Raw genomic sequence first — 16,979 nt, forward strand, 5'->3', positions numbered from 1 at the left:
TTGCTGGGCCGCCGTGCTGCTGCGCTGGTAGGACTGGAGACTGCAGGACAGAAATACGCTTTTAAAAAGTACCTCCTACTGTATGGTAAACAGGGGTAAATGATTAGGCAACAACAAAGCCTTGCTTGTGTGTTTTGTTTCTGTAAACCTACTGGGTGTGGGTGGACCTCCCACTGGCGTCCCGCTGACGTTCATCTGCCAGTGGTTGAAGGCGCAGCAGACGACAGCGTACTCCCCCGGCTCCAGCATCACATCGCAGCCCACAAACTTCTTCACGGCTCGCTTGCTGTGGGCCAACAGGCGGCCCAGAGTCAGCTTGTTGCCGCTGCCGAAGGACGCACGGAACACCATGATGCACAGGTCCAGCAGGTGGCTGTCCGCTGTGTCCGAACGCCTGGAGAGAGAGAGGGGGTGAGCAAAGAAGATGGAAATAGAACGATAAACTTAGAAACAAATTACATAAGATTTATTGACCCTCAGTCAGATACCATGGAAGTTATATTGCTATTTCTATACAACGTTGCTTCATTGTGCAGCTCTAGCATGTAGCTGCAATAAGGTATAGAAATGTCTGTGTTGCATAGGGAATAAAATACCTCTAATACAGCTAAATTACAAAAACATGGTCATTCAATATAAATCTGTACAGCATTTACACAGAGCTAGGTTGACTGTAGAGGTTAGATAGAAACAATTTGAATGTAGTAATAATGATGTAATTGAAGCTATTGATGAATAGGGAGAAATACCAAGGAATAATAGATTTTAACTGCTCGAGGTAAGCAGTTCACAGTATTCCTGTGGAGGTATATGGAGCCTGTGACAAATTGCCTCTTTGTAAGAGATATTGCGAATTAATGGGATGTTTTGTTTCTTTTATTCACCTGCTTCCCTCCTGGAAGAGAGCAAACTCCAGCGCCGTCCTCTCCAGCACGGTGAGCGCTGTGACGGTGACCGGGCCACTGGCCTTGCTGGGGAAGCAGCCCTGCAGCCTCACTTCCTGCCAGTCAGAGTGGATCTTACAGATGTCCACTGAGTCAAAGTACCTGTCCGAGGAGATGGATGAGAGGATGCATTCTCCTTTAGTTTCATATATGTGGTATCAAAAGAAAAGCGGTTCTTCCGAGACAGCAGCAATTTGACCCGCTGCTCTCTCCGTCTCATTTGCATGCATCACCAGGAGCTCTTTAATATTAGCATAGCCTCTGAGGCTGCTGCTGAATAAACACCATTTACCTTTCTAACATGTCAGACCTCCTTCTTCAAAGACCGAGCCCCCGAGAGAGACGCTCCCTTCCTCACTTTCTGAGTGTTTTTCATTGTTTCATCACTTCCTAACCTCGCACAGACAACTGTCTTACATCTTACTTTTGTCTTTTGACACTTGAGAAGACGAGACAGGTAAAAAAGAGAGGCACAAGGCAGCTTTGGAGTAGGCTTTGATTGCTGGAGATGAACATGTCTGCTGTTAACATCTTTTGGTTCTTAGAATTCAGCTCGTTTTAAGGATATATATATATTTGTGAAATCAGCATCTATTAGTCCAATACAGTATTTGTCCAACAAGCTGGCTACTTTTTTATTTCTAGCAGAGATATGCTGTAGGCTTTTATCTAGCACAGAGCCAAGAGATTATTTATCTGACAGAGTAAACAATAAACAGTCAGAAGACAGATGGGATTCGGGTCTTTTCGAGGCCACACACACATTTTTCCGGTTTGTTCAGGAGGCCGGACACATTGATCTCTGTGGCCTCTTGTTTTTAAGGACACGAGGGACATGAGTAACAGCCCGATACACAGGAATAACCGCCAGGTTCACGCACCATTTATTTTCAGGTCAACCTACTAACCTGGTGGACTTTGTGACAACGTCTATTGATCAGATGCTTTGCTGACAGGGAGGGAAAACATTTTTCTAGGCAAGTGCTGTTAATAAAGTTAGCTTAGTTTTTGTGCAGGTAAATGGTCTTTAGTATAAGCAGTCACAGTAGAGGTGCAAAATACAAATGAATGAAACTGAAAATGGGTATAATATGCCCTCTTTAAAAACACACAAATCACACAGATTAGGTTATTTTTGGTGTAAATGAGTGCATTTAGGTTGTTTTTACTTACACTTATATTTTAGGAAGCTACAAGGCATCAACTCGCTCCCTTTTGTGTTTCAGATTACTTTCAATCAAGCTGTTAAAGGCAACATAATTTACTAACCTCCCAAAGGTCACTTGCCAAAGAAATGGTTATGCATAATAAATAAAAACACACATTAGCACAGCAAAAAAAACCTGTCAAAACCTGTTAATGTGTGTAATTGAATGACAGCGAGTTTTGTCATATTAGATCAATCCTGAGAGTAATGACAAGTACAGGCCTGACAAATCCTGATCAACCAATGAAACCGAGAAATAAAAACAATTAAGAGAAAGCTGTCATTCAGTTTGGAGTCAACACCTGATGGTCAGCAAAATCCAGCAGGGCATGAAATGACTAAACTATCCATCACTTAAAGCACATTGCGTGCGTCCATCATGGCACGATTAAGGGTTATTTCACCTGTGTCCGGCTAACAGAAGCTTAAATGAATAACACAAATAGTGAAGCGTTAGCATCCACGGCCGCCATGTCTCAAATACATTAGAGAGCTGGTTTCTTTAAGCAAACTCAAAGTGACTAAATGACCTTGAAGCAGGCCGCTGTGGCTGTAAATGCTTTGGCTAACTTGTTGTATGACTGTGTGTTGTGATTGTGTGTTTTAAAATGGTCTGTAACTGTGCTGTTACCATTCTTGGGTCAGGTCTCTCTCGAAAAAAATAGATTTTTAATCTCAATGAGACCTATCCTGGGTGAATAAAGGTCAAATAATAATAGAAAATACAAAAATTAGCAGAAGAAAAATCTGTGCAAAATAAAAAATCAAAGGGACCAGAAGCAATAATATTATGCTCAAGTTTCCCCTTTATTTGCTGCTAATACTCTGGTGCATACTAGGTGGAAGAAAGTCAACTGCGAGTGAATGAATGAATGAATGAATAAGTCTGAAAGAGTGAGTCACTTTCTGAGACGATACCCGTCTACAAACAAAGAAGTTGTGGATTAAAGATTATGTGATGTCATTGTAATGTCATCTGTCCAAGTACAAATAAGCGTACTATTTCCGTAACAAACTAAAACTGGTTTGAGGCAGATATGATTCATATTTCTATAGAGTGGCGAAGTCATGCCCATCTACTTCCGCCCCATGGGACCTTATTTCTGAAAAATTATGCAGTGAAGTCAATGGAGAGAGAAAGATTATCATTTGATCCCGTTTGAATTGTGCCATCAATTACACATATGATGTTTGTCAATCTTAAATAATAATTTCCATGTCAACAAAGTCACAGTTTGTCGTTGAAATATAAGACTTTGAAAAATACGCAACTAGAAAGACTACAAATCCCAGAATCCCGGTCCCGCATGCTGGCTCTTACGGAACCGACTAACTCCCCTTGTGTGTATGTACAGCTCTCAACATGCCCAGACTTGTAGTGATTTGGGGGGGGGAGTGTGTGGGAGAGAAACTCCCTCTAGAGGGAACACAGGGATTTAAGCCCTTGCAGACCATTTACATGCACACAAATCTATATAACACACTACAGGAAAGGGAAAACCCCAAAAACCATAATAGGGCCTTTTTTAATTGATTACTTACTTTATAAAGTCGCTGTACTCCATCCAGAAGACCCCCTCACTGCTGCCGTGGGCCATCAGGTCGTGCCTCAGGTTCTGCGGCCACTCTGTCCACTCGTCCGACCAGTTTCCGTTCCACGAGAAGCGTCCCCACGGGTTACGCAGCCGCAACAACCTGAAGCCAAACAGTGACGGTCAGTGAGGGAAGAGAGGGGCATTCAGTTAGTGACAACACCTTCCAGTCAACGCTGTATCTCCATCTCTGCAGACTCAAATTGCTCCTCTTATGGATCATTGCCTAGTTTTTAACAACCCATTTCATTTTACTGCCTTCTCCCTACCGAGAGAATCCTCGGACGATAATGGGAAACCATACTGGAGTCCCGTCCCCCCCCTTTTCTTAAATGCAGGTGAATCGCTTTTTCAAGCTGCTTCTCATCTCCTCTGGCACTTCGCAGGAGGACTCCCGACTCGTTTTAGATCAAGCGCCGTGGCACAATCTTCCACTCAGATTGCTTTATGCTGGTAAATTAAAGGGGTTGTGTGGGGGCTCTTGAGCAAATTACATCTGGGATTTACGGCAACCCCCTCCTCTCCCAGGTAGGACAGGAGAGGAAGCTTTGTGTGGACTCACAATGCTGATCAAAGTGATCACCATGAACTGCTGTGCACCTGCTCTCTGTTGGCACCAAGCCTCCGCCACATTAACATATGAATCATTCCAGAAGTGCCCTAACAGAGTGTGCATCTGCTCAATCTATCCAAACCGAGGATACTTATTTCTAAATATGCTTTTTTTAATGAGTAAAGAACATCTGAGACATGGTTTCTTTCCTTGAATCAGACCCATGCCAGTCAATCGTACTGCGTGACTCATTGGTTTGGATGAAAGATGACAGGAAAAGGTTACAGCCATGAAACCACTTAGATAAGGATCTTGCAACATGTTTTCCCACATTCTGCATTCCCATTTTAAACTTTTGTTTGTATGATATACCCAATGTCAGTTGCTGATTGTTGATTTTGAAAAAGGCCTAAAACATTATCCGACTGACAGAGAAATGCATATGTCACACTTTTGTACTATTTTGTCCTACTATTTAAAAAAGAAACACAGGACCTTCAGATCTAATCATCAAGCCTCTAAACACTATAGTAATAATATAATAGACTTTCTTTGTGTAGCACCTTTCATGCACAAAGCAGCCCAAAGTGCTTTACAGAACAAGAAGAAAACACAACAACAATATTAAAATAAATGAAAATTAAATGAAAATCCATTGAATTAAAAGCTGACAAGAAATGAAAATAGGTTAAAATAAAACAATTAAAAAACTTTAAAAGCAAAACAGAACAAATACAGTAAAACATGGACAACGATACCAGTGAGAATTGAAAGTTAACCCAAATTAAAAGCCATATTAAAAAGATTTTAAAGTTGAGTTTGCTGTTCTAAGTTCATGCTTACTTGAAATGCCTATATATTTTCTAATGCAAAGATAAAACAGATAGAGATCAGATCGATTTGAAAAGAGAAACATCAAGTTGGAAAGAGGTATAAGAACTCATAGAAAGGTAATTTATCCATTTAGTTCACAGTTCTTCGTACCTGTAACCCTGCACCTCTCGTACGTCCAGGATGGAGTACGCGTGTCGGGGCCGCAGACCATGAGACTCGTACACAACGTCGTCTACCTTCATGTTGCCTCCTCCACAAGACGCACCCATCAGAAACCTGGGAGGACATGGACGGCATTCAGTAGGGCTGCTCAAATGCAACGATTAAAACAACGTCATCGAAATAAAACGATTATTTTTTTATTATTATTACTTTTTTTTTCTTTAAATAATTTTTTTTTGGGGTTTTCAGTTGAATTATACTTAAAGTTCAGGAAAAAAATAAAAACATACTGTTCAAATTATTTTTCTCCAATAAATGGATGTTTTCAAAATCAATGAATAATCGCAATTACAATTATTGACTCAAATAATCGAGATTATGATTTTTGCCATAATCGAGCAGCCCTAGCATTCAGTGTAAGATTTACATAAAGTTGAAAAAACTAAAGCCAACTTAATGGTCAGAACAAACTGCATGTTGCAGACGGTTACGAAAACAAATATCAGTTACACCTCATTTGATATGTGACAGCTGCTCCTTCTTTTCTGCAGCTTGTCTCTGTTTAGTAACGCATACTAATGTTTAATGCATTCAAAGCGAGGCTCCCCTTTGATATGTTGAATAAAACCACACGTTTTCTGACAGATGGACCTCCAATTCCAATTTGGCCTCAGATCATTTGGCCTCTTTGGAGTCCTGCTTGTTGTCTCGTGTTGCTTTGAGTGCTCACATATCAAAGAGCTGATTGGCAGAGCTCTTCCATTGCTGACATACAGGGAGCTGCTAATTGGCATTCAGCACCTTTGTGATTTTGTAACACCTTAGTGTTTGAAGCTCTGATCGACATAATGTTTATCCTCTGGTTTTCCAATAAGATGTTTTACTTTTTAATATTTTGTACAGGAAAATACCAATCAATATTTATATGCATTCTGTTATTTAACACACAGAAAGTTATAGTGGACACGGCCAGTGCTTTTCTTTTTCACTTTTAATGTTTTTATTGGATTATTTGGACATTTTTGTCGTCAAACTCTTGTTGTTGTAGCTTTCTGCATTATAAATGTTAATATAAGATATCCATTTATATGTCCATTTAGTAATTTATGCGTATTGCTAAGTGCCTTTCACATGAGTGGGAAAGTACCGAGTCATTATTTCCCACATAACACAACAATATGTTTTAATTCACAACTAACTGTGTATCTCTGTATTACCATAGCGATAGGGAGTTGTTTTTGCACTCCGTCGGCATTCTTAAGGACGCAGGTGTTTCAACAGCTCCATGTAAACCAGATGCACCACACACACTGCTCATTCAGACTCTTGCCATTCACAAGACAATCTTGACTTGAATCTTTATTTGAATGAGATATTTCCACCACACTTTCAAAATGATCTTAGCTTACAATTCTGTTTTTAAACTTTGGTTGTTGTTTATTTTTGTCTGTTGTATCAGCATGTGGCTTCTTATCCTCTAGTGTCACTTTTCTTATCTTTTTGTTATCCGTTTGTTTGTGCAAATAAAATAAAATAAAATCTAATATGAATTCCCCTACTTATTCATTATAAGTAAAACATTAGGATTTGTGTGGAAACATTTCATTATTAAGATTTTTTTTTAACCTCCTTTCTTGATCCTCCTTAGCAACAGTCATTACAGTCCTTGATCGTCTGTTCTACTGGATTAACAACTTGTCACATGTTCTGAATTGACCAATCAGAACTTTATTTAGCCTCCGTATTGTTTACGGTTGAATGTGGGCCGCACATATTTTTTTTATTCTTAAGTGGGCCCTGAGTTGAAAACGGTTGGGAACCGCTGAAGTAGAGGAATAAGTGAAGAAAAAACATCCGGCAAAGAACAATGTTCCTTTCTGCTCAAATCCCACCCTTCCTCCTCTTACCCTGCCTCCTTGGAGCTGAGCATCTTGGCCCAGATGAGGTCGGTGTCGATGGGCTCCTCCCGGGGGTTGGTGGAGCTGACCTGCAGCATCAGGGAGTCGCACGGGGCCCCCGTCAGCGTGGCCAGGCCCTCGATGGCGCGCCCCGCCTGCAGGGCAAAGTAGGAGCCATGGAGTTTGGCCAGGGCCTTCTCTATCAGCGCCACCCATAGCTGCTTCCTCTGAGCCTGCAGGATGGGAAAGAGGAAGAGGAAACATTTAGTAAAGTCTGAGTGTAGCTCACTGTAACAGGATGTTGTTTTATGGTGTTAATTTGAACCTGTTGGTAGAGTTTAAAGGTTGATCATATTGTTTCTTATCTTTTCATCACTGTGTTTATTACTGCTGCCTTATAATTTCATTCTGCCATTGGTGCATTCTTACTCATCATTGTAAAGGAATTCACATGAGACTAATATCTCTTTTTCTTCTTATCCACATTATGTAGATCTGATATTATACAGTGTGTCTCGGCAGCATGTGTACGCCTGGTTATGTTTCTCTGTGTTTTATTTATTTCATAACGCCACACTTAATTTGTCTGGTAATTAATTAGACCTCCATGTATAATCCTCCTCTGTGGGGTCCTTTGAGACACACTCGTAATGAAACGCTGGATCATGAATAAGCTTGAACTTATATTAAGAAGTTAATATTACACTGATGTTAGGCTGCAACCGCATCAACAAACACAAAGCAACTAACAGTGGTCCTGCTTACAGATCAATTAGAGTGTTTATGTCAAATATATAGTGTTTATAATACTGCTGACAGTACCGACCCAGATTTGGGTGTCTTTAGCTACAAGAATAACAAATACAAAAAGACTTCTGTTTAAACTCCACATAACCCAGATATTCTTTTCTCATTTCCAAACGTATAGTCTTCAACCGACACCGACTCGAGTGACTGCACTTATGGCAGTTTATTCGTCTCTGTGCAGCTCCCTCTGGAGCCAGGAGAAGCTATATCAACACAACTCTCATATGCAGTAGTACACCCTAACACTTGTAGACACTCTTTGATGTGGGGAGTTCCCCTTTAAGGGTCACAAAGTGGTGCGAGAGATAAAAAAGGAATGTCAGAGGGTATATAGAGTGTACATAGTGTGCATGTGTCAGCATTTAGTTTGGGCCTCTGTAAGTATCTGCTATCTATCTTCTCTAACCTCTCTGACCTGAAAGAGGACACACATTATAAGAGTGGAATGTTTCTTTCCTCTCCAGCCATTCTGTATTGTTCGACCTTTGACACAAATAATGCATCTTGTCCACTGAATATCAATGAATATCTATTTTCTCATCCATCACTTCTCCCTCCTTAAATTACTTCCACCTTCCCGATCTTTTTTCCTGACCTGGGAGAATAGGAGGTATCCGTAGTCGTCGCAGGGCAGCATGTCGTCCACCAGCACCGTCGTCCACGTGCCGTCTTTACACAACCGGACCTGGTAGGCCCCCTCCTGGCAGATAGTCCTGGTGATCATCACCCTCTCCACCAGCTCGGGACGCTCCGCCAGCACCGCCAGCGCGCTCAGGAACCTGGAGAGGGATAAAGATCAGTGGTTTGGAAAATGAAACGTCGGATCGGGGAAGGACAGCGGCGAAACAAATGGAGATAAGATAGAAATGATCAGCTGATTGTGACGGACAGGTGGATGGATGAATGGACGCCAGCTTAGTCAGAAAAGACAAGCAGTGATAGGGAATGTCGACTGCAATCAGAACAAAAACACACAGACTGACAATCAGCTGTAAATGTGGATTAAAACATCACTTTCCAAAAACATAGAGTACCTCAAGCTGTTATTTTAACATCATTTTTTTAACATGATTTGCCCTTATTGAAAATCAATCAGGTGTTATGAGTCAAGCTTCCATGCCTTCTGGTTGCCTCCCCATTGCTTTTCATTCAGCCTGCAGCAAAGATAAACCAGCTCGCCTCCCCTAATTAGCTTGCAAGAGAATTTAGTTAATCAAAAATCCGGATACATCAGAAAAATGCTAATTCCTCACAGAAGAGAAAGGAGGCTGGGGACGCGAGGATCCGACTTGAAAGGAATAGATTTTAAAGTGAGCATAAGTTCATCTGAAAGTGTGGAGAGAGATCATACAAAGCTGATGAAATGCCAACAAACGGTTGAGGTTTGGGGACCACGATCGAAAAGTATTTATCTTTGTACGCTGATGACTCACCACTGATTTCAAGTATACTGACACGCTACATTAAAGGGGCCCTATTATGCTAATGTTCTGGTTTCATAACTGTTTTTCCTGTGTCACGTTTACATGCTTTAATATCAAAAAGTGTTACTCATACTGTGCTGCAGCACCTCTTTTCACCCTCTGTCTGAGACCAGAGACCAGTCTGCTGGCCGGCTCTTTTTTGATTGGTCAACCACTTAGAGATGTCCCGCCCCTTAGCCTATTATTTACAATGGGTTGGAGCACTAGCCCATAAAAGTGCAAGCTTTACATAGTGATGTCATTGTCTAACAGAAGTAAAGAAAGGAGAGGACTGGAGTTACAGATGAAAGCAATAATATCTCTTTGAGTCCACTCAATGTGTGTCAGTGCAGCAGACTGAAACTCTTTGTGTGGGTTCGGAAATGTGTATTAATAAAGCTATACAATGTCATCTGTTAAAGTGGCAGCCGAGTGAGCCAGATCAGCCCATTTAGCCGCTGATGAAAAACCAATCATCTGCAACAAAAAAAAAGAAATCAAGGGGAAATCCAATTAGCCGTGTCATAATGTGACTAATGTCAGCTTGTACTCAAGGACAAGGTTGGACTGGCACTACTTTCCTCTGCATTCATTGGCTGGCTGAAGGGGGGCGGGGTTATTTGCTAGTTTATTAGGACAATGTTAGTGTGTATTAGAGAGAGAAGTATTTGGGTTACATCCTGTCGCGAGTAAGAGGATTTAGCTCTGGGGATATTTTTTGATAAGCCGTGTTTGCAGGAGATGTGGGGCGAGTAGTCCTATTGGCACAACTTTTTGAAGGTTCTTTGTTGTGTGAAGAGGAAGATGGCAGGAGGGTAACACACATATATACACACACAGACGAAAGGACACGCGGAACAAGGGCAGGAAGTAAAAATGTCAACACTCATTCCTGTGACTAATCCTCCTGTCAGGTCAGGTGTATCTGTACATCTGTCCACCTACGCCCTGCTTCCTCTTTTATTTAATGCCCGCCATCTTTCATTTTCCTGCCTCACAATTTTTCCCTATCTCTCTTTGACTTGCTGTTTCACTGCCTCTCGGTCACTGTCTCCACCTCTCAATGCTAGCTTCAGGCTGTAGTGTTCGTCTAAAGCTGACCTTTCAAAAGGACTCAACGGAAACGTCATGTTGCTCTTTTAGGATATTTTGTTTTAAACTAAAGCATTACTCTGGGTAGATTTCCCAGTTTTTTAAAGTTATTATTATGTAAATGTCTCTAGATTCTTTCAGGTTATCTTCCTCAAAGTGTCCCGTGCGGTTCTGTCAGCTCACCAGCAGTTTCCCAGCAGGCCTTGCAGGATGTCAGAGGGCCGTGGCGTGCGGAAGACGGACCACTTGACGCCTCGATCTTTGAAGTTGCTGCAGTTGATCTCGTGGGGGCGGAGCCACTTTTTGATTCGCTGCTGGACGCTGTCGCCCTCGGGGAAGCCCACGGAGCGAGGACCGGGGGGGAAACTGTCGTCCACAAAGTTCACCGAGTTCTGAGCCAAACAGGGGGAGACAGCAGAGGAACAATTAGAGGGGAACAAAAGGATGAGATGACTGAACCAGTTAAAATAAATGTCACCACCATTTTATTAAGATCTTTATTAAGAGGAATCATCTTATATTATGTTTGATTTGCACATTTTTAAGAGAGATTAAAGGTTAACAGAAATAAAATGCATGTGCAGTCAAGGCAGAAACCTACTTTAGGCTTATTAAAAAATATTATAAAAAAACATCAGCACAAAAAATATCAAATTATTCATTTCTGCATTCTTGAAATAAATATGGACATGGTTCATCAAATATATGTATCTACATGTTTTTTTTTAGTTAGACTCATTAGATTATTAAATACCAAATGTTTTTGACAGTACTACGTAAGTACTTTTCATGTCATATAGATATAAAGACTCATATTGCATAATCCACGGCATTCTAAAGAGTAATGTCCTAAAAGTGTACAATACATTTTTAGGTCAAGGTTATTCATTTGTGTAGTTCTATAAAATGTTTTGAAACTTTTTAAAGCTTCCTGTTAAGTCTGTCCTATGTATTAATCATCATGCCCAAATGAGCAGATGAGATCACTTCAAATGCATAATGCAAGCCTGAAGGACACTTGGAGCTCTACCGTTAATCTCTTCCCTGCATGCCACATATTCTGCAGGTGGATGATGATTAATACAGGACACTACATGAGGCGTAGATTCGGGGTAGAACAAGGACAAGCTCCTGCCTTCCACAGTTAGTGGTGTGGCAGCAGGAATTACTGGCCCGCTGTTGGTGTGGCATCAAACATCTGCACAGCAGGACACCTGATGTGGCGCCGTGTAGCAGGCAGGATACAGGACACATATGCAAATCACTTCTGAAACATTTCAAACGCTTCAGCTTCTGACACATTCTCTGCAGAGCACTGAGCATTCCTAATGGCTTTAACAATGTAGCTGCCTTTGTACTGTACACAGCACCTGAACTAAACAGCTAGACACCCAATCTGACACACTATCTGCCTATCTTAAACTCCTGTACACACACCGGAGAGGGCCAACAGCCGCGCACGCAGAACCTATCCTCTTTCCTGTTTGTGGTGTCAGGAGTGGACCCGGCGGGGGGCGGGGGGTGTAATGTGGGCGCCCGACGGGTGGCTCACGCTGAGGCCAATTGATTCCTTGCCAGACCCACAATCCAATTCTGTAGTCTAGAAGCAGCATTAGTAACCAGACAGAATCACTTTCAGCACTCCGGCCATCCGAGGTCTCCTTGTAGCTTACAGATTCTGCAGTTTATGTGTGACCCTTGTGCCAGCTCTCACTGTGTGGGCTCAGGGCCGTGTGGATTTACCACAGGGATGGAGGGAAAAAGCTTTGGCCTCTGAACTTCAAACTTTAATGTAAGATAAGATATACTTTTAATGCCCAAGCAGGGACATTTATGTAACTCAGAGCAGTCTGTACAGAACATGAATATGACTAAAGTGCTCTAAACAAGCACAGAAATACATATACTGCATATTTATCAAACGTATTGCACAAACATCATCATTTCAGATGCTTGGAAGATCAATCCTGTTTGGCTCTAATGGATGTTAGCTACAATAACAAGATTGCACTCACCTCTCATATCGTCAAGCGGGTTATTCCGAGTCATTTAAAAAAACAGGATAACCAGCATTTTGTCCATAAGGGCTACACTGTGCTAAACATGCTAATATTAGCCTTCTCACATCTGGGGAGCCCAGGGTGTTTTATGGGCCAAATGTTTTTTTGTTTTTTTAATTTACAAGACATTTTGAACCCATTTAATCTTATGAGTCACAGGGAAATGCAACTCCATTAGGAATCTTAAGAATCCTTGAGCTAATACAAGCTAAATGCATGCATTATCATAAGCAGTGTGGTATGTATGTAATAACATAAGTGCCAAAGTGTGAATGACGTGCACACACACAGAGAAGCATTTATGCTACCGTTCGGGTTGCGGTGTTGTGATACGGCCAGCGTAAGTCTAGCTGTCTGTCGTCCTGCTGCTGCTGTCTCTGATTCTATCGCTGGGCACATGCCAGCGTGCAAACGAGACGCAATGAGCCAATTCAGAGCTACGAAAACCCGCTGCTGCCCTCCCGCATTCTCCCAGACTACACATGACTGGCAGGATTTAAGAAGGGATTTTCTTTTTTAAAGTAAGCTAGATATCTACATGTTGAAGACAACCTAGTGAAAAATGAATATTTGGTGACAAGGAGCTGGATTTCAAAGCGCCATACAATGAACACAAAATAAGCATCTCAAATCAACCTGGAATGTACAATACTATCACTGAGATATGACAATTGTTTGCAGAAGATAAACACTAGATACAATCGTATGTAGGGTGCAGGATTTGTAAAAAAAGAATTGCAAATATTTTTGAATGATACAGTATGGCGCTTTGATATAGGAGGAATTGATCATTGTGGCACAAAGGCATATTATTTTTTAAATGATCATAGCGTGATTTTTACCATACAAATGTGTATTGCTGAATCTGCAGAATACTAGTGGTACTGTATGCCTCTGCATCTCAACACTTCTTCATTGAAACTGGCATTTTAACAAATATTTAGCCCTTAACAAATGTGATTCTTGCGATTTGAATACTGCACCAGTCCATTTCAATAGAATTGTAATTAATTGTGCAGCCTTACAATCTAAAATGCAAAACCCAATATTACATATTTTGTGTTGCAACAATTCAAACCGACAACTAGTGTCAAAAGGAAAACAAACAATATTCAGCCTGTTGCCATGAAGCATATTTGTGTTGCTCCCCCAGAGGGTGACATGGAAAAGGGAACGGAGGAACCCGCTCCAGCCATGCTGGGCTTTACAGTTCACTAGCGGCGCTGATGGCTGTTAGCAGCGTTTACTCGTCTGGCATAGTGAGTAAGCGGACACGCTCTGGGGCGCTGGCGTCAGGCACACACACCTCTCGCTCTCAAAACCAAATCAAGGAGAGTAGAAAGGCAAGGAGGCAGGGAAAAAGGACCAAAGAAAGACTCATATTTCTTGTTTCTTGCTGTAGTTTTGGTCTTTATTGATTGCTGCAATCTGAACAAACTCTTGGGAAGGTTTCATCAGCAAAACCATGCGCTATAACCCAAAGAGAAAAGGATCAGACACTGACACCTTCACTGTTTTTCTGTGCTCAGACTCCCCGCATGCTTTTGTAACACTTTAAACATTATTATATTTTAACCACTGGTGTTTTGGTGCTTGCCAAATGTTGATGCCTTTGACAGTGACGGACTAGAAAAAGTAGCTCTGCTTGTTTACCAACTGCTCCGGTTCATCTCTCTGACCCCTCAAACTGAGCTGCGGCACTTGATGCTGTCAGTGATTACACTCGCTATAGGGAAGCAGCTGATTTCTGCTCCTCTCCAGCTCTGGTTCTAAAAATAGGCCCTGTTTTCACCTTAAAAACACACACACACACACACACACACACACACACACACACACACACACACACACACTTTACTGGGGGATTGAGTGCAGTCGTGTGGAGAGGGGATTGAGGATGGAGAGGATGGCAAAGGGAGATTTCATTTTTTTTTTTGATATAAGCAAAAAGAGGGAGAAAAGGAAACAGGGTGAGCATGCGGGGATAGATTTGATGGAGGGAGACGGGATAAAAAGTCGATGAAGATGGGAGAGTGCTTTGAAGAGTGCACAGCTAGAGCCTCAAATATTTGCCGGAGAAATGGAAAGATGAGAAAAAAAGAAATACCGGCTTAACTGTTGCTTCCTAAATTAGGAAAAGAGGATGGGAAGGTGGGGATGAGGGATCTCTGATATCCTTCCTACTGAGCCAACTCCCCTCCCACGCTCGCAGAGATGAGCCCTTTGACTTTCAAAGAAGCCATTAATAATGCATAGTAGAGCGCACTCCATGCTATTGTAAACATGGCATGATAGGTGCTCTGCAGGTGTAATGAATGGGCACAAATGAGACAACCAAGTTCATTTAGGGAATAATAGCCTGCCTGGAAAATGACCTGAAGCTGAGCCGTTCTAGATTGTCCAATGCCAGGTTTCAAATGAGTCCAATCACATTTGTCTCATTAATATTTATCTGAACACATGCTCTCAAATTAACCCATTTTACAACCATGAGCAGCATATCTATTTCAACATAACACAAGCCTATCCAAGGTGCAGTTTAGAGTTAAGTTGAGCTGGAAGTGTTGTTATTCATTTATTCATTCAAATGTCTTTTCTCAGCAGCCTTAGGTCTTTTAGGGCAAGTAGAAAAATCCGTCTTTAGTTTTTTATATTTTGACTATGAGTGTTCAACAGCACACAAGAGTTTGTGACACGCTTTAAAGACAAAACTGCTCCACTAAATGCAAACCTGCTTAGGTCAACCCTTTGGGAATTATGAATCATCCTACCATAATAACATATTGAGGCTGTCCATCAACATTGTCCCTAACCCTTACCACAGTAAACATGAAGAGAGAATATGGTGCCATCAAATCGGAGAGACGGGCTCCCACGAATGAATACCGTTAGACTAAAGCACTCTATTGTGGATTTGTCGATCATAAAATAAAAAGAGAATCACAGATTAAATGGATCTTAAACATATTGTCTACATTGATGTTATAATGAATGTGATCTGTCATTAGAGATGCTCCGATCGCCAATGTTGGGTCCGATCGCCGATCGCCAGTACGATCGAGTGAGCGGGCGGGATCTTCCATTTTAAAGGGATGTTTAAAACTCAGTTAATAGGGCTCATTCACTGGCGCTTGTGCTGATCAAGTCCAATGAATTCCATTACCTTTGCTGTTATTTCTTTTGACTTCTTGCTGTCCCTGCTATAGGGTTCCTGCCGTTTAAATGTTTCACTCACTGTCAACTGAGTGGATGACGGAGGTTTTACTGACTTAGCGCTGGCTTGCCTTTCATACTCGCCGTATACTTGGTTGTGATGAACTCTCAAATGTCGAATTAAATTTGTGGTATTAAATTGTCGTTGTTTTGTTCCACCACGGGGGATTTCTGCTGCGCACTCCTTGCATACCGCTATTTTAATGTCTGTTTCGAACACCTTGAAATATTGACAGACTGGTGAAGCCATTTTGTCAGTTTATTTTGCCGCGTCCAGAGAAAAAAAGTGTTATGTATTTCACGTCATCATTTTACGTCATGCGATCGGCTCTCGCGATCGGCATGTTTAGAGGGCACCGATCGATCGGTAGAGTGAGTATCGGCCGATATCGATGGGTGAACGATCGATCGGAGCATCCCTATCTGTCGTTAAACTACTATCTTATTAGAGGAAGTGGCATGGAAAAGTTTCCACATCCAAATATGGCAGCAGAAGAAGATTCTCTCTCCAAACAGCTGAACACTCTGAATTCGACCAATCAGGGCTCATGAATGAACAATTCCTCTGAAAGTCCTCTTGATCTTTGAACATTAAATGTCAAGGTGCTAAATGAAGTAAATAATGCATAATTATTCAAGATCTTTAAGAAGACAGACAAGCCCGTAATTACAAAAACATGATTATATTTTCTCCCTTAAGAAAAAAACCAGTAAATGATTAACTTCCTAACATCTGACATTTACGCTGCTTGATGAAAATGTTCTAACTATGGTGTGTAGTGATGGAGAGGAAGGAACAGGCGTCTGTTTAACTAGCTCCGTAATTGATACTTTAATTACTTGGCAAAATGGATGCGCGTCGGTTAAAAGGGATAATAAAAATATGATTGTCTTTTAGAGAAAAATGTCCTATTATACAGTAAGATTCCTCGCATAAAGTAATGTAACATCTTCCTAGATACAATAGCAACTCTTACATTTAAATCAGACCAGGCTAAAAAGACTTCTGATTAGGGATGTCCCGATCACCTTTTTTTTGCTCCCGATCCGATTCCGATCATTTGATTTTGACAATCTGCCGATACCGATTTTTCCCGATCCGATCTTTATGCAATGCATTAAGAGAAAAAAAAGGTAACAGATAACGGCTGGTC

General features: G+C 41.4%; 1 protein-coding gene across 2 annotated transcripts in view; it reads right to left on the reverse strand.

The window, feature by feature from the left end:
• Nucleotides 1–16,979, reverse strand: part of capn15 (calpain 15) — a 40,632-nt gene that overhangs the window by 4,754 nt on the left and 18,899 nt on the right. For both annotated transcript variants that reach the window (XM_010776187.1, XM_010776186.1), the window contains exons 3-10: nt 10,736–10,944; nt 8,593–8,776; nt 7,200–7,423; nt 5,281–5,406; nt 3,694–3,846; nt 885–1,046; nt 153–394; nt 1–40 (exon numbers count right to left, since the gene is read on the reverse strand). The exon at nt 1–40 is cut by the window's left edge and continues 130 nt beyond it. In XM_010776187.1, coding sequence (XP_010774489.1) covers nt 1–40; nt 153–394; nt 885–1,046; nt 3,694–3,846; nt 5,281–5,406; nt 7,200–7,423; nt 8,593–8,776; nt 10,736–10,944 — 1,340 coding nt within the window. The remainder of the gene's footprint in view (nt 41–152; nt 395–884; nt 1,047–3,693; nt 3,847–5,280; nt 5,407–7,199; nt 7,424–8,592; nt 8,777–10,735; nt 10,945–16,979) is intronic.

This window comes from Notothenia coriiceps, unplaced genomic scaffold (genome assembly GCF_000735185.1).
Source record: "Notothenia coriiceps isolate Sejong01 unplaced genomic scaffold, NC01 NC01_scaffold00016819, whole genome shotgun sequence".
Taxonomy (NCBI): Eukaryota; Metazoa; Chordata; class Actinopteri; order Perciformes; family Nototheniidae; genus Notothenia; species Notothenia coriiceps.